Raw genomic sequence first — 26,803 nt, forward strand, 5'->3', positions numbered from 1 at the left:
GAGAAAGAGTACCGGATATTGGGACCGTTAAGAGTCATGCTAAAAGTGACTACGGTTTTTAATTACATTGAGCGCTGTCTAAAAATGAATGCTTTTTCTTCCCCCCCCCCGAAGATCAGATTTCCTATTGGTGTTGAAACTGTTCATTAACTGCTCTTAGTTTCCATTTTAGGTATTGATTGAAACGCAGTGCTTAAAATGGTACCTACGTGGTAAACCCACGGAGTGATAAGCATGTCTTTAATGACGCGGTAGAAATATCATTACTACCCCGTGGGTTTACTGCTGAGGGCAGAGTTTATTGAAATTTATAATAGATCTTTTAATAATTCGGCTTCAACGAAAAATAAACGAAATCAATGTGGACTAAAATGGTTTCAAAGGTCTAAAAGAAAAGGTCCCTGAAGGTCTAAAAAGGTATGCCTTTATTCCTGTTTTCGTTTTGCGATTTAGCGTTGAATCACTTTTCAAACTGTTGCCACCAAATGTTAGAGTCCTGCATTATATTTGAAAAAATTAAATAATGAAAAATCTGCATAAATGTATGTATATTGCTCGCATTGTGATAAAACAATGGTGCATAGAGCCATCGAATTTTGAATGACGTCATCTTCCTACGAATATGGGCATGTGGAAGACCCAATTTGAAATTTGGAATTTGTTTTATTATCGATTTCATATTTTGTAAAACTTTAACGAAATTTTGAGTAACAAACTCAACGATTTAAAAGCGAGCAATGGCAACACTCTACGGAACCTTTTTATCTCCAGCTCGCGGAACTGTGTATCGGAAATTCTAAAGATACGCTCATTTTAAAATTATTTTGCGACATTGCTATTGAACTGAAATTTATGGTTTAAGTGCAAAGAACATGATATTTAATAAATAAAGGTAACACACAAAACGTTAAAGAAACGTCCCTTTGGACGTGATTTAAAATCTGAAATATTTCAGTTTTTTTTTTCAATTTTATCCATCAGAAATTTTTAGAATTCCTGTGCTATTGAACACAATTTGACTACACGAGAGGGTTGCCAGGTCACCCAGGCTATACTTCCTAACTACGATCCGATCCTGAAGTTTATGTATACATATACATAAGTATATCTCAGCTTTATTATCTGCAATTTTCAATTTTTAAGTATACATATTACAATATTTATAAACTCATGCCTTACCCTGCTTATCTGCTTAAGATAATATGCGTTCATTATGTAATTGGATTAAAGTTTGAATTCGATGGTTAACTCCCGCTTTTTTTAAGAAAAATGTTAATACATTTAATGGGAATATTATTTTCTATTAAAATTTTGGTGAGCAAATTTATTTTATCTTGTAAGTAAGAAACTGACGGGCAAATAATTTGTGTCCTAGTTAACGGATTGAAAATCGTGTTACCAGTGACGCTTTTGGAAATATTAGTTTGTCAGTTAATTAGTTTCATTGTGTTAAATTTAAAATAATTTAGCTTGATTTGACATACATATATGCACTGCGGGCAGTATATGTATAAGATGAAAAATTTTGGTTCGCTGCAGTAATTTGTTGTGAGATCAGCGCATGAACAGGGAAAGCAACATTATTTTCTCAGTCGCGAAAGATTGAAGTTAGAAGATCACTGAAATTTTAATTACGTAGCACAAGATGCTGAGAACTGTTGAAGAATTACAAAATCACGCGATAATCCAAACATATCTGTATTACACGTTGATTACTCTATGGCATGACACATCACAATTGGGGCAATCTGTCTGCACCTCACATTTTGATGATGACGCATTACATTTTTACTTCCTTGTACGAAGTAAAAAGGAAGTATTGTAATCGCGTAAAGTTTCAGGCAGCATATTTCAACGAAAATATCTATTTTGACCGCTAGCGAATGCAATTTAACGATGTTTTTGCGTGATATCTGCAGGTAAAGACAGAATAAAATACTCTTTTCCTCCAAAAAACTTATAAAATTGCTTTAAAATGAATTCTGAAGAGAATTTTTCGCGGCATCTGTACGAACGTATGTACGTACGTGCGTATCTCGCATAACTCAAAAACGACAAGCTTCAGAACGCTGAAATTTTGTATATAGGACTGCTATAACATGTAGATGTGCACCTCATATTTTGGTTGCAATCGGCCGCACCAAACGTATATATAAACGTATATATAAATATATTTATATATATATCCACTCTGTTACCCGGCTGAGTGATCTCAGTTTCTTTACTCTTATATGTTTGTAAATCGAACATTTTTTGCTTTAAAAACGATTGAATTATGTTGTTCTTATCTTCCGGTTAAGGTTTTTATGCCTTTAGTAAATCTGTATTCAATATTTTGAGAATTATCAACAATTTGAAAGTTGTTTAAGTGCCGCTAAGCCTACTAATTTTTTTTGGATGGCGGCCATTGCTTGTTTACATTTGAAACAGCAGGATAGTGGATTTGTTGCCAATCTAGAGAAACTTAGCTTCGCAACAACAAAGATAAACGCCTTCATTTATTATTGCGAATTAAATCATGCTTAATCCTGTCTAGAATTTTTTCGAGGAAATAAGTGTTTAAGATTTACTTCGTAATTTTTAATACAGATATTTTTAGTTTTTATGTATTTTTGCCTCGTCGCGAAGTGAGAACTGAATTAATTGAATAAGAAATACTCAATCGTCTGTGAAAAACTGTTTCTTTTTTGTTTTGGTTGCTTAATTTCTTTTATACATCGTTCTAGCTTTATTATAGTATTTGAATAGGACATGTGGCAACGATTAGATAATTCTTTAAATGTTATAAATTTTGTGTATTCTGAATTATAATGTGAACGAAATATAATACTGTTAAGTGAACCTAGCGCCAGAGTGTCGCTATGTTAAACAAATAGAGTGAATTTTAAAGAATGCATTTATTCTATTGTGGTTTATGCGCTGTCGACGAAGTAGATTTAATTCAATCCAATAAGTTTAAATGAAATGGAAGAAAAAATGCATATAATTTAATATTCCGTACAAGAAAGTCATGTGGTGTACACATCAGTTTTTTAATAGAAGCAGTCAAGTAAGGGTCGTTCTTTAGCTAGCTAGAGCAGGCAGAGGAAAGATAAAGGAGATACAAAAATAACGGAAAATATATAGACAGAAGAATGCAATAAAAATCTGATTAACATGTTTTCAAGAGGATGTACACTTAATTGAACCCTTTTCCTTTTGGGAAACCACCGCTTTTCTATTAATCCAAAATTAGCTCATGAACCATTTTTAATTATTTAATTTTAATAGTTCACTCGGAAATTATTATATATATATATATATACATATGTATATTGACTAATACTGGTATGCCTTAAACAAAACTTTTAATTAATTAATTATTTTTTTATTTTAACTTTAAATTTTTATTTACTTTTGATCAGGCATAGTAGGTTCATTTTACCGTTATTATTCCTTGATATTTTAGACTTTGATGTATTTAGAATTTTACATGTTAATGTAAGGAAGCTATATTTCTCCCACCTTGTTAGCATGCTTTCGTAATGTAGTAGTCAGCACGCTCGGCGTGTATTCCAGTTCCGGTGAAGGCTTTGCTCATTTTTCATCTCTCCTGCTTCGAAACAACCTAATGTCTCTACAGCTAAACAGGAAGATACGTTAAGGATTATACGAGTTTGAAAACTGATTTTTCAAAAGTCCTCAATATCTGTTAGTTAATTATAACTACAAATGTGAGGGAATTTCACCTGAGCCGGTGCGGCCTCATCGGGCAGCAAGTTTAAAAGAATGGCAAAATAGAATTTAGGAGGCATAGAGTGGTATAGTATAGATAGACAGGCAGTGCAGAGATTGTACTGTGCGGCAAAAAGCTTAGTGCTGGTCCTGTGTTTAATCTGTATAATACAGAACGTTTAGTAATTATTAATGGGAAGAAAATAGCGAAATTTAAATTATAGAAAAATAAATTGTTATTAAAATTATTTATTCAAAATCTTTACTCGAAATTTAATTAAAAATAAAGTCTATTCAAATCATGGTGCTACTTTTATTATTTTAGAAATAGATTTACTTATTGGTTCCATGATTTATTGTCTAGATGTGCAGTACGTTTATGTTTTTGGAAAATCAACAACGCGAAGTACTGCTACTGATATGTAAGGCTAATGTTTTACTGATTTTAGTGCAGAGTAGGAGTTTCTAGTGGGATCAGTATACACCCTTTGAGGATAGGTGAAATTTTTAAAGAGGTCAGCAATGATCAAGCGGTATATTGGGGAGCGATAGCCGAATAATACACTGGCAAAATTATTCTAGCATAATCAATATAAATTAATCTAGCATAATTAGTATCCCATTGATTATAAAAAATATATTAATATTGATAATTAATTATTTATTGATTTAAGCCATGTATATATTTATTTAAACATTATTATATTAATTTAAACAATTCATGTAATAAGGAAGAAATCATATAAGATAGATATAAGTGAAAACGCACACAAAAATTATTTAATATATACTAAAATCAATATTTTTTAATATGTTATTTTTTGTGGATAAGTGCAAAATAAAAATAAAAAAAATTAAAACTTAAAAGTACTATTTGCTTCTTCACACCGACGTGCGCTGGGCCTCTAAGAATATTTGCAGCTTTTATAGACATTTTTAATACGGTAATAGAATTTTTCTTGAAGTTAACAAATTTAATTTACGATTCATCAGAGGGCATGAAATGTAGAATATATTATGTTACTAAAATCTTAAGAGCTTTAATATTTTAAAACCCGAGAAAGGTAATTTCATTAATAAATACCATTTTCCTCCAGAACCTAGATACAGGGGTTGGACAAAAATATGGAAACACCTTTAAAAAAACATGTTTCTTTGCTTAATATGGTGTAGAAAACCCGTTGGCAACCAAAACAGCTTGTAGTCTTCTCGGAAGGATAAATACAGTTCCTGTATGTTTGCCAAGGGAATAATATACCATTCTTCCTGCAAAACGGTGGCAACTTCAGATAACGATGTTGGAGGTGGATAACGAGAACGCACTTTCCGTTCCAATGTAGACCACAAAGGTTCGATAATATTCAGGTCTGGTGACTGTGGTGGCCAGGGGAGATGAGGACAACTCATCCTCGTGCTCAGAAAACCAGTCCTGGACAATGTGAGCTGTGTGAGCAGGGGCTTTATCGTCTTGGAAGACACCATCACCATCGGGGAACAAAGTTTGTACCATGGGATGAACTTGATCGGCCAAAATGTTCACATAAGTCTTGGCAGTCATGTGCCCCGACACAGTTATCATGGGGCTAGAAGAGAACCACGATATGATTGCCCAAACCATAACAGAACCCCCGCCATGTTTCACTCTTGGCAACAAGAAGTCTGTATTATGGGCTTGAGATGGCGTTCTCCAGACGTAAACTCGGCCAGAAGTGGGAAACAATGTGAAAGAAGACTCGTCAGACCACATTACTCGCTTCCACTGCCTTATAGTCCAGGCTTTATGACTTAAACACCACCTTTTCCTGTTACGGGCATTAGCATCACTGATGAGTGGCTTCTCAATTGCAGCACGGCCAGCAATTCCTTGTTTATGAAGCTCCCTTCTAATTGTTTTGGTACTCACAGGGTTCGGTAACACAACATTCATTTCAGCAGTAACTTTTGCAGTTGTGGTCTTATTTTTCGTCACAATTGCCCTTAATGATCGTCTGTCACGATCACTCAGGACACATTTTCGTCCGCGCTGTGATTTAGCAGATGATGTTTTTCCGCTTTTCAAATATGCGGAATAAATCTTCGATACAGTACCTCTTGAAACACTAAATACCTCGGCTACCTTGTTTACGGAAGCACCTACCATACGTGCCGCTATTTTTCTCTATAATATACACATACAACCTGATCATAATGCAATAAATCTGATATGACCAGCTTATGACATCCCGCCAATTCCATGTTTTAAATAGCAAGTAGCTTTTAGTAAAATATCTCTCCAGTTTGATTGTTTGTAAACAAAATCTAGTTTATTGTTTGAATAAATAGAAAGGTCTGTAATACTAATTTTTAAATTAAACTTTATTAGATATAATTGGCCATGTGTAAAACCTGGTTTTTCTAAATTAATATCAGTATAGGAAAAAAATTAAAAAAAAATATATTTTAATGGACAGTTTGAGTAACATATAATTTAATTGTTTTTAACTAAAGAAAATTAAGGGCTTATAATATATTCAAAATAAATACTTTGAAACAAATACTACGATGTAATTATCTTCTATGTTATTTATATGATAATATTAATGCATCTAAATTTATTTTAATCTGCACGCATATCCCCGTGATATTTAGCTATCAGTAAACAATGTTCGTTCAACGGTAGTAATATGTTGCGAATTATATATGCAACAATATGTCATGTTGATTGCTGCAAGTAAAGTATCAGTAAAGAGCTTCAAGTAAAGTATCACTTCCAGTTGTCTATTAAAAACTGTTATAAAAGCACCATTTTTGGTTTTCAAGTTTTAACCAAAATCTAATCAACTCTTTATACGAATGCAGAAAACTTAAATACGAAAAATGTATATATTTTGGATGTTTGATATAAGTCGTGAATGAAAAAATCGTCAGACAGACAAACAAACACACATACACAGAGACAGACAGAGAGATATCATTACAAAAATAGTAAAGAAGTGTTATGGAGACTGTAAAATTCATGCTTGCTCACTTAAAACTCACTTTAGATTTTCTGAACTGAACCTTTTGCTTATGTCTATAATTTAGGGAGAGGTAAAAATTGCATATGAATAACCTAAATATAGCAATTAGGCTAACCAAAGTTTTGAAAAAATTATTTATTAGATTTATTTCTCGTTATTTTTTGTGTTATTATTATTTTTAATTTTACAAATACAAATAAGTTTTCAGAATCAAAAATTGCACATCCTAATTGCTCAAAAGTTCGATTTTAATTCATGTGAAAGCTGTGCTCGATGTATTGATGAAGTGTTTTCAATAATTTGCCTTAACGTAGTTCTTAAATCACGTCGTTAAAAAACATTTTACTTGTTTCTTGATTTCCGTAGCAAGTTATTGACTTGATTGAAGCTTATTTCCACTAGGTTGTGTTTTCTTGTGTTCCTGTATTTTACCTTTTTATATCGCAATTATTGTATGCAAAATTTATATATTTTAACAATTATTATTTCATTTAAAGGATAAAGTAATTTTAGTGTATTGTTTCCCTTATATTTATTTTATATGATTTCCCCCTTACTACATGATATGGCTTGTAGAAGCATTAGGTTTATCGATACAGGAGACAAGAAAAGTGTGCAGTGTCCTGGCCCGAATTCGAGCGCCAGATTTCCCGATTACGCGACGGATGGGCCCCTAGTTAAACCACAAAGGGACGTGGAAAAAAGAGAAATCTTATATATTCCTTCTTTCAAAGGGCGACTAGGGATGAGGGAACCTAATTGCCAAAACCCGGATGCTGATGAAATATTATCCACCACCTTTTTAATTCAAGTGCCATTTATAGAGTCATTACGTTCATCGATGCAGGGAACACAAGAAAATCTACCGATCTTCCTACTGAAGCTAGAGAAAACCAAAGCCGGATATGCCATTCACGAACTGAACTGTATGTTCAGCGTTAAGATTAAGATTGAAAATTTCACCCCCAAGAAACGCCCCACTCAGTGCTATAGCTGCCAGGAGTGGGGTCACTCACAGCACTTATGTAACAACATGGTTCGCTGCTGTAAATGCGGTAAAAATCACAGGAGCAACCAATACACTCTGAAACAAGAAGAAACTCCGACTTGTATTTTCTGCGGAGAATCCCATGTCTGCAGTTATCGTGGGTGTAAGGTGTATAGAAAAAAGTTCGAGAAGAGGAGCGCACCCCCAAAGAAGAGTATGTCACCACCAACCGAGGCAGGTTTCCCAGAACTTATCAAAATAGATGAAAATGTCAAGCAAACGAAACCTCTAGGTTCTCAGTACAGCGAGAAACTGAAAGGAAGAATCAGACCCCCTCCGAAAGTTCCCAGCGAAGCCTTTGAATGTAAAGTAATGTAAAAGTAAGCAGCTTCTTGAAGACCATAATTTCCCAGATAGAAAAGATCAGAGCTGCAAAATCCACAGCTGAGAAACTAATTGCAGGTTTCAACGCGGCCATGCTAATGATGAAAATTGCCGAATCTAATGTGTAAGAAGTTGCTGATCGACCTCAGGTCTCGGAGCCTGCTTGATTGAGATTTTAATCTACTCCCTTCACGCATGAACTCTTTCGAACTATGGCTTTTTCACCCCACTTAGCTACTTTCCCAGGCATCGATGATGGCTTCGGTCAACACCTTTTTCGTCCTCGTGGCGGCGTGTTTCTCTAAAAAACGTGTTTCTTTCGTGTTCTCACGTGTTTCTCTAAAAAACGTGAGATTCCACTGGGCAAATTTGATCTATTAGTCAATACTCTTTCTGAGGTAGGTACTATTAGTGAAATTGACGATTCCGATGCAGGAAATATGAAAAATATACAGTGCCCTCAACAGGATTCAAGCACCGGATCTCCCGATTACGATTCGGATGTGCTTCCAATTACACTACGAAGGCATGCGTAAAAAAGAGAGGAAATACATTATAACTTTTAAGATCTTTGGTTGCTATTTGTTGTTTGCATCTGCCACCACAAAGGACATAGGACATAACGCAGTGATACAAATTTGCGCAGGAGACAAATATAACAACTGTTTGAAAATAATTATCTTTTTATCCTAAATAATAGCAAAGATAAGCAGTTTCCTCAGCCGACAATAATGATTCTGTATCTGTATCTAACCACGTGTTCACTGTGTTTTTCTCCCCTATTTCTCATTCAGAATAGGAGACAACGTATTGAGCAGTAACAGCTTTTCCGATTCTTATATCTTCCCAAGCAAGTAGATATCATACTGTTTTCAGACCCAAGCGCAGGGATCGCGCAGAAATGGAACTCTTCTCACCTCAGGCGGTGCCAACATAAGAAAAAGGGGACGACAAAGGATCTATGAAGCTGTTAACGCTGTTACGGAGAATTTTATATGGGAGTCTCAGCTTTCAATACCTCAAACCTCCAAAAATACCTTTAACAATCCCAAACTATAGCGGAATAAAGAATATCAAGAAGTCAGTAGACAGCAGCAACAACAAAAAAGTGTTATATTTTTCACTAATACTCAACTTCAACACATTTCATTGCTTGTAAGAAAGCCAAAGCAAAAGTTCGAAGAGTCTGTAAACAGAGCATGGATTTCTTAAGTATCAAGGATCACATCAAGCAAGCAAAGCAATTAAGTTTGCGAACGAGTATTAAGGATTCGTGAAAGTCACTCATTATCCATTCTTGAAAAGAATAATCGCGTTGTTAGTAGCAGAGAGGACATTGCAAACAATTTAGATGAAGAATTTGCTGCCGCGTGAAGTGCTGGTAGTTATACTTCAGCCATTCCGTCTTACAAGTTGCTGTGTGCAAAAGTTTTAATTGTTCCTCAATCTGATGCTTATAACTGGGATCTCTAAAAAAATTAGCCAAGGAGAAAACTGTTGCGGGCCAACAAATCAAACCTAGGTCCTGACGGAATCAGTTATATGGTAATTAGACATCCGTCATAGGAATCTTCAGCTACTCCTCTCTCTATAATAGAATATGAAGAGAGAAGACATTTACAACCGCCTTGGGAAATGTTCTCGTTATACCAGTTGTTAAACCAGTTAAAAAGCCAAAGGATCCGTCCAGTTTAACTAGTTGCTCACATAAAATGCCGAGAAAATTATTTATACACGCTTAGTCTATTATCTGAAAAAAAAAAAAAAAAAAAAAAAAACAGCTTTATTTATTTATGTCTGAATGGCTTCAGTAAAGGACGATCAACTATGGACAATTTTCTCCTTTTGGTGACATCCATCCGTGAAGCCTTTCATAAAAAGAATCATTTTGTATCAGCACCACGCGATACTGAAAAGACATTTGATAAGCCTGGGAAATATGGTATACTCCGTAACCTTTATGGTAGTGGAATACGGAGTATACTGGTGTTTCCACAAAAACCTGTTGAAGGCTAAATCCTTTAACATTAGGGCAAATTCAGTATTTTCTGAGGACTTTTATTCAGTAATTAACAACAAGAAAGTGTACCTCAATAAAGTCTGCTGAGTATCACTCGTTTTAGTTCGAAAATTAATTATGAACTAGAATACCCTCCTCTATGAAAAGTGCTTTTTTGTTGTTGACCTGTATATAAATCGACAAGGCAATGTTATACGAAAATTTGAAATTTTCCATCAATAGCATTGTTAAATGGTCGAGTATAAATGGTTTCAGATTTTCCTACCAAAAAACTGTTTGTTTGCATTTCTGCTATAGATGAGGCAGCCATCCAAAACTAGAGCTCAATTTGGATAGATCTCTGGTTAAATGTTCCAAGAACATCAACATAAGTATTTTAATTATACTCCAATTTACACTGACGAATCGAAGCCGGATGACCGGGATTCTCTTCTAAAAGCAGAATACATGGAATAAGGAAGCTTTTGCTTATAATTAAGATTACAAATAACAATCTTAATTATAACCAGAAACTTCATTTTCCCATATATTTATTTATTAGCTAAATATATGGAAAAGCCATGTATTTACTATATAAAGTTTTAAGTTCTATCATGTTAGATACAAGCATTTAGATGCACAAGCTTTATTGTAGTAAGCTGGCATTATATTTTGGGCTATCAGTGGTCAAAATATATTTCGGAAAGTTATACGGTGATAGAGTTAACCCATGATTTGAATTTAATTTTTGTGGACCTGATGTTTGGTCTATTTTATATTCAATATAAAATGGTAACAAACCAAAGCACTTTTGGGCATTATAATCCGCTGAAACAAGCTGTAGGCAACCGCTTTCAGTTTCATCAGCAGATAACTTCCTTATAAGTAGAGTTTATAGACTTTAGAACAAATTTATATGGAAGAGTTGAACCCGTATGGGCTTTAAAGGGATTTATTACAGTAGAAACCAAAGTAAAAGCTACAATTCAGGTTAATGGGAAACACTTAGAAAAACACTAATGCGAGGTTTTGTGAGTAAGTTAAGTTTGCATGATTAGTTACGTCATTTTATTACTCACCTCCTACAATAAAGCTTAACGTTAGAGCACATTATATGCTATACTGTGAAAACGCAGCACTTTTTAAAACAAAGTAATGTAATTCGTTCTTTAATTCGGCTGGATAATTTGTAATAAAAATATCTCTAAACATTTTCTTTGAGTCGACGGAATTGCAGAATGACAAATAAGCATTCAAAGTACCTAATTGTAGAAGGATAATAGAGTAAATCAGTTAGTTAGTATTCAAGTAATTTTCTTGCTCATTAAGTTGACATTATGTTACGTAAAACAAAATAAAACAGCTACCCTGAATCGAAAATGGCTATGAAAAATCATTAATGGGAATCAAACAGTCGGCCTAATAGCACCAAGAATGAAAGCAACATCAAAAACGTAAAGTTTTAAAATTATCGTAGATAATATTAACACAGTTTTATTACTTTAAATGTGATATTTTAAAACTTTTTCCCTGAAGCATTTCAAAGTCTAAAATTAATAATCATAATTTTTTAAAATGGAATTTTAACTTCATGTTGGTGCCTCTTCTAATAGTTGCTTACCTGAGGTAAGTGTCCATGTGTAACGCGTATACGAGCCAGTTTCCCTTAGAAAGTCCTCCACGAAGGCATCCCTCCCTTTGGGCAGATAGCCCTCGTGTGCTTTGCCATAATTAAATAATCCAATCCAATCCAATCCAATTCTGAGGTAAGTGCGTTATTTGCCTCAGCTTGTCTCGGCTTTGTTCATCGCATTAATGATATAAAATAATACTTGTTGCAAAATATTAAAAGGTATTAAGAAAATAAATTTTAAGTCATTCACTTTCTTGTACTGATTAGCAATGCCTTTAAATACAATATGCATCACATATAGGCAGCAACGTGCTATCTTACTTCTGTAACTTGTTCTCGCTTTAGGTTTGGTTTATTAGATTACGGCAAAGCACTCGAGGGCTATTTGCCTTAAGGGACGGATGCCTTCGTGGAGGACGTTTTAAGGGAAACTGGCTCGTATACACGTTACACATGAGGAAAACCACGAAAACACCCATTCAGCCAGCCCGTTCGCGGGATTCGAACTTCGGACCGAACTACCAGTGTTCAGCGACGTTACCGCTCGGCCACTGGTGGGCTGTAAGGAAAAAGATTTAAAGTAGGAAGAAGACAATCATACATTGCGAAGACTTTGAACAAACTTTATCGATGTGGAGGGTGATTGCGTATAGAAGACTCTTTATCAAAAACTTCCCTTTCCCCCCCAAAAAAAAAATATAAAAATTTTTTCAGGATGACAAAAGTTTTTGAAACATCTTTTTCTCTCAAAAGAAGGGAACTTTACGAAATTATTTTTGAAGCTGATGAACTTTTATTCAAAATTTGTACCAATATACGGTTTATTTGGTGCCTAATTTTAAATTTTACAAGTTTCTCTTCCGTTCAGTGAGTGGAAATAATGGAAGGTCCCCTGTTTTGTACTCCTAAAGATACCATTAAATATTACGAATTTCGTGGCATTCACATTCCACTGAAAATAATGCTGCAAAGAACATATTCAATAAAACTAAAGGCAAGAATAGTTGTTGCGATACGAGTTTATTTGCCTCGATCCGAAAGTAACAGATGCCATAAATCACACAGAGAGCTTTCTACTAAAACCTCCATGCTATTTATTGCATTTTCTTATGTAGCGTGGGAGGGAAGAATAATATGCAAATTGCGCCATTTCACCTAGTGTTCAAATTAACGAAAAAAGGCTTAGTAAGCTGAGCGACCTGTGAGAGTCTTCAGTAGCCTTCATATCTACCACCGCGTGAAGTACACTCTTCCTATTAACCTCATCGCTTATATTCTAGTTATTTTAAGAATTGTTTCAAAATGTATTGCGCTCTGGTTTTACTCATTACGGCTGCGATCTTCGTTGGTAAGTAGGAAATCCATTTTTTTTTCCAAATTTTATGTTTTGCAAAAACTCTGTATAGGCTTATCTTAACGTTTAACATGCGGCATATTTCATATAAAAACTTACGCTTGTCGTTTGTACTGAAGGATTGCTATATAAGTTTAACCTGGAATTAAATGCAATTAATGTATAATAATAATCTGCTGAAGTTATCAGAATATATAGTTTGAAGAAATAAAAGATGTACGAATTGAATTTCGTCCATGAAGTGTTTAAAAAAATAGGGAACTATTAAAGCAGTGCGTCTTTCCTGGGAGGATGGAGGTGTATCCCTAAACATTTTATGAATCTAACCGAAGAAAGAAGAAATTTTAAAAATGTTTGAAGTCTCAGTATGTTAAGTACAGATGTATTAATGAATATTTAAGAGATTTAATAAGTGTAGCGAACTTTGGCAGCAAACATATTCAGTTACATTAAAACTCACTGAGCATCGCTCCAAAATGGTACATCGGAGCAGCGAAGATGGCACCGAGATCACTGACATATTCTATGCTCGTTGGGGGTCAGATAAATGCAAACAAATCTTCTCTAACCCATTTGAAGTGCTAATAGTTGGAGCTGTCTAGGACGATGACTGATCAGTCTTGTTTGTATCCTCCGATGGCGAAAACTAATTTGTGTATTTGTGCATGTTTTACCCAAACAGTGGGAAGAGTTTGCTTATACCAAAAATGGCTATTTGTGCGCACGTCCTCACGAATAAGTCTTTTATTAATTCATTAAAAATCCAGTTTATAACGTCTTTAGAATCTTTTATAATTATTTCCTAATTTTCTATAAACTAGATTAGGGATCTCTTTTAGAATTCTGTAAAATTTTAGACGTAGTTTCTGTAGAGATTAGTATAAAAACGTGTGTAGATTTTCTAAAGGTCTCGTTTATAAGCTCGTACATAATATCTACAGAATCATCGAAAAGAATTCCCTTGTAAATATGAGACCCAGTTCATAGAAAATTAGGCCATAAATTTAGAGATTTAGGTAGGTAAGATTCAAGAAATTAGATATAGAAGTTTCCTTGTTTTAAATTCCATAAAAGGTTTTATAGAAGTTATTAAGTATTTAGAAGTATTAGAAAATGAATAAAAGTTTCCCTTGGGATTAAATTAATTTATCTGTATACAGAATAATAAGACGTATTTTTTTATAGAAACATAAATGAAATATGCATATTGTGATTTTATATCCCATGATTTATGTAACGCAATAAAATTAAGCAGTATTTTTCAAGAAAATTTCTATTTTATTGATTTACAAAGCTCAAAATTTCATTGAGTCACTAATCGAACTGCTATCGTTTTTATTGATAGAGGCTCACCTTCATAGAATGCTTAAACTATCATAATACATGTATCTTACTAATATTTCATATAAAAATATAATATTTTTGCGCTGTTTCTCCTTATTGTTCTATGAAACTTATCAATTTATTATACGTAACATTTTCTGCAGAACGAATACATCCATGTATTAGTATGTTCAAATTGAAATGTAAAACTAAATCTAGGTATTCAATAGCCAAAGGCTATGCAAAGTAAATTAATCGCGAAGTTTGCTCTAAGACTTTCACCGGCGTGAAATAATTATCGGTAAGTATAATGGAGGTCGAAGACAGGAATCCTTATCTTAGTATAGTAATCCTAACAACGCGTCCTTCAACAAGCACAACACAATCTGACTTCGCAATCTCAAACTTCCACTTAAATACATGAAAGCTAATTTCTATTTTGGAGGGAAAACGGAAAGAGGGAAGTGACAGTAAAGATTCAGAACATGAAATAACTGGTTCAACAAATTAAATAAAATTTACAACTTATATACTCGCACGCTTAAAAACCATTAAATTTCAAAATATTCTGAGATTTAATGCATAACTTCAACTGAATTTACACCACGCAAATCTACGTACTGTTCTGAATTTATTTCATTACCCAGAAAATTTTAAGAAATTTCATTTGAAATTTTATTAATTTCTTCAACGAAATATTAAAAATATTCATGGATTAGATATTGACACTCTAACGCATTCGAAACAAGATAATATATTTCTTTCTAATTGGATAAGGTAATTTATTAGTAACACGTTGAATTGTCTAATTAGTAAGTTACTTAAATTCTAATTAGCCAAGTAATTTACTTCAGTTTTGTAAGCAAACATACCTGTTGAAACTAAATTTTGCCATCTGTTGGTAAAAATGTGAAACACCAGTTGTTGATGTATCAATTTTGCCATTGAAAACTCATTAGAAATATGTTTTAATATATTTTTGTTGTCTAAATTCATTAAATATATCCTTTTATAGCTTCCTTTGACGCCACTCTAGATTCTGTACTTGAAGAAATGAAGAGCCCACTCAATATTAGTTCTAAGCATATATCAGAAATGGCTCATAATTCTTCTATAGGATTAATTCAAGGGATAGATTTCTTCTCAGGAGGCATAATAAACATAAGTGCAATCTTAGCCAATGATACTCGTAAATTTCCTTTCGACTTCAAAACAGAAGTTACATCTAATTCAGGTAGGTTCATGTTTCTTTAGTTTCAGTCACTCAAATTATCGTCTTTATGTTCTTAATAATATGGAATTTATAAATTCCAAAGTAAGACATGTGTGTTCTTATATTAAAAATTAAAAAACTTGCTAAGCATTAATAACAATGGCGATTGAAATTCTTTTTATACTGCTTAACCCTTTCCGGCACGCTACCTTTTAAAGTTGGAGTTTTGATAAAAAAAAAGTAGGCAGTCTAATTAGGCCTAAGTAAAATTTTGTGAAGATAGCACTTATCGTTTACTTCTGTGGGTGTGCCCACTTTGAGCAGACTGATTGAATAGAACTTTGAAAAGAGTGCTGAAACTAGCATTGCTGTCAATGAACTGACCGATGAGATGCGGAGAAACAAAGAATACAAACTCTCAGTTGTTCTAGATTATCGGTGAGCCCGGTCCGGGTACACCTAGGATTCGCCGTTAGATTTTAGGCAAGATTTAAAGGTAAAAATTTAAAACTAATATAGAATAAGGAGATTAGCATACAGCCAAAACAATAACACAGAAATTTCTTTTCAAACAATTCCTTTTATACCCTAAAAAAATATGGAAGATTTCTTTGAAAAATGAGGGTCTTAGAAAACTAAACGTGGCTAAAATATATGGACTGGTTTGTGTAGCTGCCATCTACTATAAATAAAGAAGGTTCAGAGTAACCTATAAATTCTTTTTCATTCAATTTTTCTGTGCGTACAGTAGGAAATCTTTAGGTGTGTCCAGACCAACGACTTCTTATAACAGGTAGACGGCTCACCCACAGAGAATTCGTCTGCTAGGATGTCTCCAACATATATCACGTGACTAATGCTCTTGGCGCTCTTGGGGAGTGATAGCTTAGACTGTTCATCGCCAGTTTGGTCCGCTTTTGATATGGCAAGTAGTGCTTTTTATTTCCGTCTCCTAGCAGTCAGCAGACAACGACCTCGAATTAGGTTGTTCGATTTTTTACAATTATATTTAGATATAACTTAACCCCTTTTTTCCTGAATATTTTATCTATATTTTTAATAATCGCTTTAAATTATTTGCACCATTGTTTAAGATGTTTAGGTTAAATAATTTTAGGAAGAAAATCTAAAATAAATAATAAAAAATGAGATGGAAACTTTAATTTGAATAACGTTAAAAAATTAATTGCACTACTGTTATAATATTTGAGAAGGTAAAAAAATCTCGTTTAATTTTAATGCATTGCATCCTAAAGAGACAAAGAAAATCACATTGTATTACATGTATTTATGCCATTGATGAAATATATACTTACAGACTGTTGACTTTCAGCTGGAACTATAAACTATTACTGTCCAAACTTAATATAGTTTATGATACAAAAAGATAAATTATACTGAATTAATTAATTAAAATTATGTTTACTTAAATATATGAAAGTAAAATATTAAAGAAAAATATTTTACTTTCATATATTTAAGTAAACATAATTTTAATTAATTTAAAGTCAGAAATAGTTTTTGGAAGAATTTCATTTACTTTTGACCTCTCGGTGTTAGCAATAGTACTTGCATTATGGAAATGTAGGATAGTAAAGAATTTTTTATTTTTAAAAAGATCTTTATTAAGTAATTGATTATGCCCATTTTATTCAGTTACTTGCATATTAAAGTGCTTATAAATTCAGCAATGTCCAGAAAATAATTTCATGCAAACTTGGAAGCTACTGCCTTAACTGTACATTAAATTTAGTAAGATTTCATATTTTGCAGATCAGCTGTAAAATGTACATTTTCAAAATAAAATTTTCTTTCTGAATTATAAATTCAAACATGACAATACATATTCTATTTTATTCCTGTATCCCAATTAAATAAACACATTATGAAAATGTGCATTTAAATATAGTATTTACTATAAAGTAAGTGGCTTAATTACAAATAAACACTCAAAAATTAAGTAAAACAAAAATATACTACTTATCATGAACACTAATCTTTTAAACGTGAGCAGAACGCACGTTTTGAATAAAAAGTTTTCGCTCTTCACCAGCTGCAAAGGATCCAACTTGCATCTGATGAAGAAATAAAGCTTTTCGATTGAAAAGCATGTCCTGCTCATATTTTAAAAGTTTGGTGTTCATACAAAGTAGTATATTTTTATTTTAAGTGGATTAATGCTTTATTTTATTTATTAAAATTATTTATTCTAAAGTATATCAAGAACAAGTACTAAAAATCACCTACTCAAAATGGTAGTCAAGTATATTCCAAATTTCTTATTTTTGATATGTGAATAAGTAATGATCTTTTTAAAACAAAAACACACAATTTGGCCAAAATATAGAAACTAGTTATTGTTATATACTACATGAATAACTTTATGAAATACAATAATGCAATATAATATGAAATACAATAATAATAACCTCTTTTTCCTGAATATTTTATCTATATTTTTAATAATCGCTTTAAATTATTTGCACCGTTGTTCGTTGCACCCTATATATGGCTCTGATATGAAAAATTTGACTTATCAAACTTTTTTTATTTATTATTATTATTTTTGGAGATGGTGTATATTTTTAAAAAATTAGCTTGTCGAACCATTGAAATCTTTATAGATATATAAAGAATGTGATATTTACTTTTAAAAAATGAATACATAAAACAATGTAAATAAAATACAAACTAAAAATTAAAAATACATGCTTTTATTTTTAAAAATACAGGTCTTGAATAAAACTTAAAATATTATTGTCCCTTAAAAAGTGTAATTTTTGTGTTAACACTACGTACGTTTTTGTTCTGAAGTTTTTCTGTTTCAACTTTACCTGCATAGTACAGTCGTATTTTCAGGTATTCAAACAAAATGGCTTTTATCAAAGAACTTCTATGGTTATCTAAAGGCTCATGATTTAAAATATGTTCATGCATGCCTAAAAATATATTTGGAGAGTTTTCTATTATACATTTAACACTATCTGAAATTAATGAAGCCATAATGTTTTTTTGTTTAAGTTTTCGAGAAGCTTGGGTGGTTCGAAAAGATTTCTCAGCTGCTCTACATATCTTCACAACACTACCAGATGGAACTATTAATCCTCCCCTATTTTTTCTACCTAATAGTTTACTTTGTGTATAATCAACTGTTAAACCAACACCAGACAGAGAATATATACAAGTATCACATTTTAATGCATTTTTCAATTTTTTAACAACACTACCAGCAATGTATGCAACAACATCACTAACAAAGTCTGAGAATTGTTTACAGCTTGTTAATGCAAAAAAATGATCTTCAGTAACACAATTCTCAGAAAAATTAAAATCACCTTTAAAGGTATCTGTGGAGTTGAAATTGATTGACTTCAAGTACATATTAGTGGAACTGCTCACATTTAAAATATTTGTATTGTATAAAACGATGCAATTTGCACTACCTGATGTCATTATGTGATGGTGCATCAGTAAGCGAACATATGCTGCTTTAAATTGTTTTGCAGTAGGGTTGTTGTTGTGACCACCTTTTGTGCGTATGGCACTGAAAAATAACTCAAGGTGGTCCTGTGATAATTTGTATGTCAGGAAAAAGTTTAATGGGTGAGGTGAAATTTCACACAGCTCAATATATAACGATTTAATACTATTGATGCAAACTAAAAATCCTAAAAATCCTGTTTTCCTGTTGCTATGCAATATGTATTCTCCAATTTTACTTGTTCTTAAGTTTTTTATGTATTCTTGTGCTGTATTTAAGAAATTTAATATAGTACCTTTATTTTGGGGCTTAATTGGAGATTTAAAATCTTTACTTAATAGGTTTTTGCTGTTTAAGATGTCAAAAAGGCTATTGAATATTTTTAAAAATTTTATGGTTGGAGCACAGCCAATGAATGTGGGGTGTTTTAAATCGTTTTCTAAATATAAAAGAGCATCAGCAACACTATTACTGAGAACCTGGGCTGCAAGTTTAACCTTCATTTTTTCACGATACCATTCTATGTGCCGTGCCCGTAACTTTGTTGCAGCATGAAGGCCTTGCTCCTTTTGAAATTTTTCTAAATTGATTATATGCTCCCACAAAATGAAGCCACTGTCACCATCAACAATGGATCCTTTTGATGCCAAGCAATTTCTAACAAGCTTCAACATATGGCAAGGATCCATTATGACATACACATTGTCTCCGGTGGCAGGGTGTGGAAAATAATTGATTAAATTATTGCTTTGTAAATTTGCACCTAATGCATTTGCAGTTGCAATATTGCTACTGCAACCATCAAATGTCAAACTTATAATTCTAATGCCAGTCTCTTGAAGATAATGAAGGGCCTCATTAATAAGATTGGCTCTTTCTAGAGCATTTAACCCATTTATCAAAAAATACGAAACTGGAACCTTCCAGCTTCCATTAATGGCATTCACCATGAAAACTAAAGCCTCTTTTGCATGAGGCAGCTCATCATCATCTATGTCAGTACCTAAGTCAACATATCCAGTAAAACGCGTTCTATCCCATTCAATATGTTGTCGTATTGCCATTTCATCGACAATAAGAGCTCCATAAATGGTTTTGTTTATCTTTAAAGCTTCTTCTGCTTTAAGTTTCAATGATTGTAGGGCTTCCTTCGTAAATCCAGGAGAACCACTAACTTTACCATACCACCTTCTTAAAGTAGAAGGATGGGGAAGACTGTCGTTGAACATTTGTCTGACATAATTATATGCTTTTGCCGAATAAAAATTTAAAGTCATGGCAAATGTTCGGAGGTCTTCTGAATATTCAGCTCTTGAATTACTACATTCAAGTCTTTCTATGAAGTCCCCTGCAGCTCCAGACAACTAGAGGAAGGGAGCAAAAAAATTAAGATTTTAATATAATATTAAACATAAAAATTTTAAATATAATATAATAAAACATAGATGAGTTTTAGCAATAACTTATAACATTTTTATGTAATGGTCACCTCAAAAATATTTAAAAAAACCTACAGATGCAATATTTTCATGACACTAATGGAAATACAACCTGTGACATTGCATCCTGCATGTCATTTCCTTAATCAAAGAATTACTTGATTAGACATATATTTCTGATTATTACATTTTGAAAATTCTCAGCAAGTATTCATTATATCTTAGGGTGCATGATAAGGGGCCATCCAAAAATGATGTCACGCTCTGATGGGGGAGGGGGTTTGTGCAATTGTCACAAGGGGGAAGAAGAGTAATAAAAAGTGTGGCATCACACACATTTTGGTTAAAGAACAGCATTTAAAATCAGCTGATTAAATTTTGAAATTACAAAAATTGAGGGTATTTCTTTCTATTGGGGCTAAAACAACTTTCCTGGGATTAATAAAAATTCTACTGATTCTTACTAAATGATTTAGATCAGCATTTCCCAGCTTTAAATCAGAAGTGAAAGTATATGTTTATGTAATAGCCTGACATTTGGCAAGGGAAGGAGGATAAAAATTTTTATGAAAATGTGCAACATCATTTATGAATTACCCCTAAATTAAGTTATAGTTAAAAACCAAAACTATAGTTAAAAGCACAATTTCTCTGGGAAATGATGGATAAAATAATTGTAAGAGAGATACAAAACTGGATATTGTAAAAATTTGTTAAGCTTACCCCTAAAATTGTTGACGCTGAATCAGATATTAAATTCTGAGTTTTTAACTCAGTCAGCAGCTCATCTAAAGAGGCCACACGCTTCTTCAGTCTTTTGTTCTGTTTATCTAACAATTTAATTTTTCTTTTCATGCTGATATTTTGCTGCTGAGCTATTTCAAGAACTTTTTTTGCTTTACTTGGAGATGTAACATCCTCATCATTAAAATCTCCCAAGTAATGCAGCCGTTTCCTTCTTTCAGGAGTTACAGATGTACTTGCTGAACCTACAACAGATTTCAAGACGAAATATTAAATATAAGTGTTATATTAATAATAATTATTATTATTTATAAATCATACTCATATGGAGCTTAATAACGCATTTCAGTAATTTTATGGCTAATAATTTGATTTGGTGTGGAGGAAAAGGATTATTTTATTTGTGTAATGTCTTTCTGAGAGGAAACAGAATTAAAAGTTATGAAACATGAATATTTATAGCAACCAAGGAGATTTTGAGGGTAATTTGCCATCTTAAATTAGTAAAAAATAAATAATGGGTTTTTCTTCACAAGCTTTTAATACCTTGCAAAATATTAGAGTTCAGGCAAGATGTTGTAGATATAAACTAAATTAGTTTTAAAAGTTCCCATAATCTCAGATTACTTTATCGTGTAATAGTTCAAGTGTTTTAGTTGCTTTAATTAGCAATTGCATAAAATTTTCAAGCTAAGTTCATTAAATTTAATTTACAAATGAAACTGAAACATAAACATAAATAAAAAAGTAGGCTAAAAGTAAATTACAAGCATTCTGGAAATTCTAAACTGAATATAAGTCTAGAATGCAACAAAATTCACCTACTTACAAAACTATTTTTCTCTCTAAAAATGCTATTTAACATATTGAAACCAATACAATTAATAGAATTCAAAGAAAAAAATTACTACATCACAGCATGTTATGTTAGACTTAATCAAAGTACAATTTCTTCCTCGACTCTCTCTCACATACATAAATAAGTATGTTAAGTACATGATACTGAAATTGAAAATAGAGCATCACTTACTTTCTGAATAGTGCATAGACTCTTCTGGATTGGACTGAAGTGGCTTTTTTGACGACTTTCGCTTGTAAACATTTTTTTGTAAGTGAGAAGGGAAATTAAATAACGTTGGAATTGCTGTGGCCTTTAACCAGGTGCCTCCAAACTTTGTTCTATCTAAGCAGTCTGATGTAAAATGCTTCGAACATAACTTTGAATACTTGGTTACTCTAAAGTTTTCCCGCCGCAGTTGTACTTCCCATTGTTTTTGCCTTTCTGGATCTTTAGGGAAACTATAAATGGGAAAAAAAAAAAACTTAATTGTACTAAAGTAGCAAATGAAGTATTAAATTACACACATATATGTATTCCAGGTCATACAGGTATACTGCAGAAGAATGGTAATTTTTCAGAATCATTTAAGAATTCTTTAAGTACATGCTGAAAAATATCATGAAATTTTAAAAGTGTAGTAATTTTTCATTGGAAAGAAATGTAAATATACCTACAATTAGAGTCAAAACAATAATATAATTGTCTGTATATGGGGATGGCATTTTTCCCTTTAGCCTTTTATTACATGAGAATTCTTATTTCGTGATTCTGTATTGGAATGGAAATCAAAGGGTCCTTTTGGACCACCTTTAAGTTCTCATAAAATTATTTTACAATAGTACGTACATTCAAAAACACAATTTTTAATACATCAAATTACAGGTCAAAAGGTGCCTTCTAGAGAAAAGAGGGTCAAGTGAAATTTAAAAGAAAATGAGTCACTTTCAAATTAGATTGTTAATGATGGGAAAAATTTGTGCTCAAGGCAATGTTGAAAAAAGTTAGTTTGATTTTGTCATCAACAATTCTTTCTTAATAAAAATCTATTAACAAAATTATATTTCACTGCATGCAGGTTCAACTTCTAAAATGAGCACCACCTCTCTTTTCTTGAGATTATATTACTGAAACATAATAATGCACTCTCTTTTCTTGAGATTATATTACTGGAACAAAATAATGCAATCTTAATTACTGATTTCCACACTCATGTGTATGTCATGGGGGGATGAATACATCTTATTAACTATAACAAATATTTTATATTGAATATGTATCAAACGGTAACAAACTTCAACTCAGTATTTATTATTAGGATCAAAACGATATTACAGTTAAAAATTCTCTCACTCTCCTTTTTTTTTTTTTTAAATACTATTTAAAATATGGTTAAGTTTTTTACATCACATTTTTTCAATTACATTAAATTTCTAACAGCATCGTAGATGAGACAGAATTATAATCCAGATTATTTTTATTTTAATTGATTTTTATAGAAAATAATGATACAGCATTGAGCTCTATAAAAGTAATCTGATTTTTAAAATAATGCTGTTTAACTGTTTATGTTCAATGTTGCATGAATCAAGATCTTCAGGTTTTTTTTTTTTTTTTTTTTTTTTTTTAACAAAGTAAACATATCGCACAATCTTTTCTCAATAATTTAATGCTAATAACAGCATTTTTCTTTTTTTTATCGCAAGCAGTAATTGTTTATGAAATCAAAACGCGTACGACTTGGCGAAAAAAAGTTAACGCCAATTGGCGCAGCTTTCTATTTCAACGGAATACACGGAAAAAACATATAAAATTCAATTATTTGTAAAGGATGAATCCAGTAAATAGTGTCACAGTATTTAATACATTTTGATGCTAATAATACATGCTGAAAATGTCATATACAGCGGCAATTTTCTTGTACAATATGGCTGAAAATTTCCAACCAATTCAACAGAGATAGTAAAACGAAAGAAATACTGAAAATAAAATAATAAATCATGCAGTTTTAACTTACAGGTCTTAAAGGTTACAGGTCTTCCTTTCACGAAACTTTCTTTACATCCATAGGCGCTGCAGCGAATAACCATTTTTACTTAAATTTTATGTGACCAAGCAGAGCAGCAGTCTTTCGTCCCATAGAAAGCAATGTAAAGTATTTCCGGACTTTCGGAATTCGCGCAGCAGTCACGTGACACTAATGTTGGAACCGGTTGAAGGTTGCAATAAGCTCTCTACCAGTATATTATCTCGTTGGTCCAGACCGGACACACTGTGCCGCAAAGGGTTAACCTTAGTGCGAAAGTGACCCTTCATCCTGTGCTTTGAGAACTGAATCCATTGTTTTATCATTAAATATTTGATTTGACATTTAATGTGTAATGGCATGCCATTAATGTTAAGTTTACCTTTCAATATTAAGTTTAATTTTTCATCTCCAAATGAGGACATAAAAAACAAACCATTGCCTGAAAAGCGTCTTGGTTGAGTATGAGATATTTGCAAATTTTAGTTAATACCGTGATTCGATTAGATTAAAGATTTATTGAATTAATTATTTTTTTTAATGGGCATATTTTAAATTGCATCGTATATTTATTTTTGGGTTTTCTTTGGAAGATAAGTTCCTGCTTTACTCGTAGACGCTTATACATTTCTTTAGAAATTAATTGTCGAAGATAAATTTTGAGGTTTTTCTCGTCCTTTTCATTGAGTACTTATAATAATGCAACAAAACTCTTTTATAACTCTAGCCCTGGTAAGAAATATTAAGTTTTTCACCGAACTTCCACTGAACAATTTTCATGACCTGTTTGCTGCTTATGCGAACTTTCCCCTTAAAATTAAGATTAAAGATACGTCCGTGCTCTTTATACTGTTTAAAACTGAAATCATTGCTTTTGATAAGCCTTTTCTGCATACTGTAGCGTTTAAACAGTTTGGTTCTTGGCCTTGATTTTAAGTGCACTATTTACTGAACCTTCTTTAAGCCAGTTGCCATTTTATAAAAGTTTCTCATACTGAAATGAAACTGCTATTTGCTTGAAAGAAATGAATCAGTCTTACCATACCAACCTGAAAACGTTGCATAATTATCTTTATATTAATACAAAACTTCTAGTAGTTGTTTCATTCTAATCTAGGGCACCGTTTCCATAAAGCACAAGACACTTGGTAGATCATTCCATGTTTATTTCGATTCATTCAGCTACTATATGGAAGATAAATCTTGTTTTTCCTCATATTAATATAAAACAGCCTCTTCAAAATCCTTTAGGAAGTCATTGCTTTTAAAGCAGTTAGACTTCGCTTGCTTTGTAATAATTTAGTTGGTTAAGGAAAGACCACAAAGCTATTTGCATATAGGAAGCAATGCCTTTACAAAGAATTTCAAAAAGGAATTGTTTAGTATTAATTTATACGACAGAAAAATGACCATGCATCCAGGCCGCGCGTCAGAATTTGAGTCCAGATTGAAAACAGTGCCCGGTAACTATGGTCAGTGGTCAATCAACTTTGCAAAAATTAAACTAACCCAAATTATTAATATTCCCATATTAAGGCTTTCTAGTTTATGTGAGTATCAGTATTTCCCGTTTAGTAATAATTAATGCTTACTTTAATGATTTTAGGAGGAATTAATTATCACACTCCCATCACAAAAGAACAGTTAAAGCTGTTTAGTTAGCTATTTTAAGCCGAGGTTATTCTATTGGATGGATAACAGCAAAATTTAGTCCTACGTATTTCAGATTGGTGTGGACTAAGTTTTGAAGAAATTCTACATTTACACAGAAAATCGATTTAGTATCTTCAAATTAAGTATGAATCTAATCTAAATTTTAAAGCAATACATTTTTAATTTTAATTCATTCACATCGTTCAGAGATCATATCATAAACTTTTTATTAACTGTGAATGGGAGAAAATGTAAAACATTTTAATGAATCTTTACCGATAAAATATAAAATGATATGTATCACATATCGACTGATGTAAAATGAAAATCAGTGATGTAAAATGAAAATCAAATCTCCTGATTGATCACAAGTTCCCTCTGTCTGTCTGTTGTTGGCTTGCTTTATCGTTGAACCCCTGTTCGAATTCCGGAGAAAGTCTTATTTGGAAGTGTATAGTTTCCCTGCGGTATGAAGGCACTTAAAAAGCACGGAAAAATGAAGGCCCTCTCTAGTAGTTTGGTGGTAGAAAGAGAGGGGTGGTAGACCCTTGGATGCGTACCCGGGAAATTCTTTTCCAAAATTGGGAGGGGACTGAGGAAAGTCGCACTGCCGGTTAGCATATTTCATAAGTGCACATCTGTATAGCCACCGAGGGAGTGGCTTCTAGAATAGACCGATGGGTTTCCATTAATATTTCTGTCATTTCACATGATCTTTGCCGCGCTTTAAGCAAGATAGTTGAAAATCTTTTACCACGCAATTTCCTGTACAAATAATTAAAGCATCATGGATTTCTTGTGGAAATTTTCAGTGCGAAGTTATATGAAACGTAAGCATAATTATATATGTAAATAGAAAAAGTATTAGCTTTTTTATTTCCGTGTATATGAAAAAGATGCTCTATAATAATAGCCAATGCACAGTTTTATTCAAAAGGAACTTTCCTAATTTGCATTCCTATACATTTAGTGTGTTAAATTTCACATTAACAACTGTTCACTTTAAATGCAAGAA

At 32.4% G+C, this 26,803-nt stretch overlaps 1 protein-coding gene across 2 annotated transcripts in view; it reads left to right on the forward strand.

The window, feature by feature from the left end:
- The first annotated feature begins 261 nt into the window (after nt 1-261).
- Nucleotides 262-26,803, forward strand: part of LOC118184874 (uncharacterized) — a 33,037-nt gene continuing 6,495 nt past the window's right edge. The window contains exons 1-2 of one of the 2 annotated variants that reach the window (XM_035354601.2): nt 262-417; nt 15,410-15,628. In XM_035354601.2, coding sequence (XP_035210492.1) covers nt 15,448-15,628 — 181 coding nt within the window. In that variant the 5' untranslated portion in view covers nt 262-417; nt 15,410-15,447. Of the gene's footprint in view, nt 418-12,907; nt 13,066-15,409; nt 15,629-26,803 lie in introns of those variants that run through there. The other variant, XM_035354600.2, reaches the window with a different exon arrangement.

This window comes from Stegodyphus dumicola, chromosome 9, assembly GCF_044657685.1.
Source record: "Stegodyphus dumicola isolate Sdum_Otavi_A_Nest chromosome 9, ASM4465768v1".
Taxonomy (NCBI): domain Eukaryota; kingdom Metazoa; phylum Arthropoda; class Arachnida; order Araneae; family Eresidae; genus Stegodyphus; species Stegodyphus dumicola.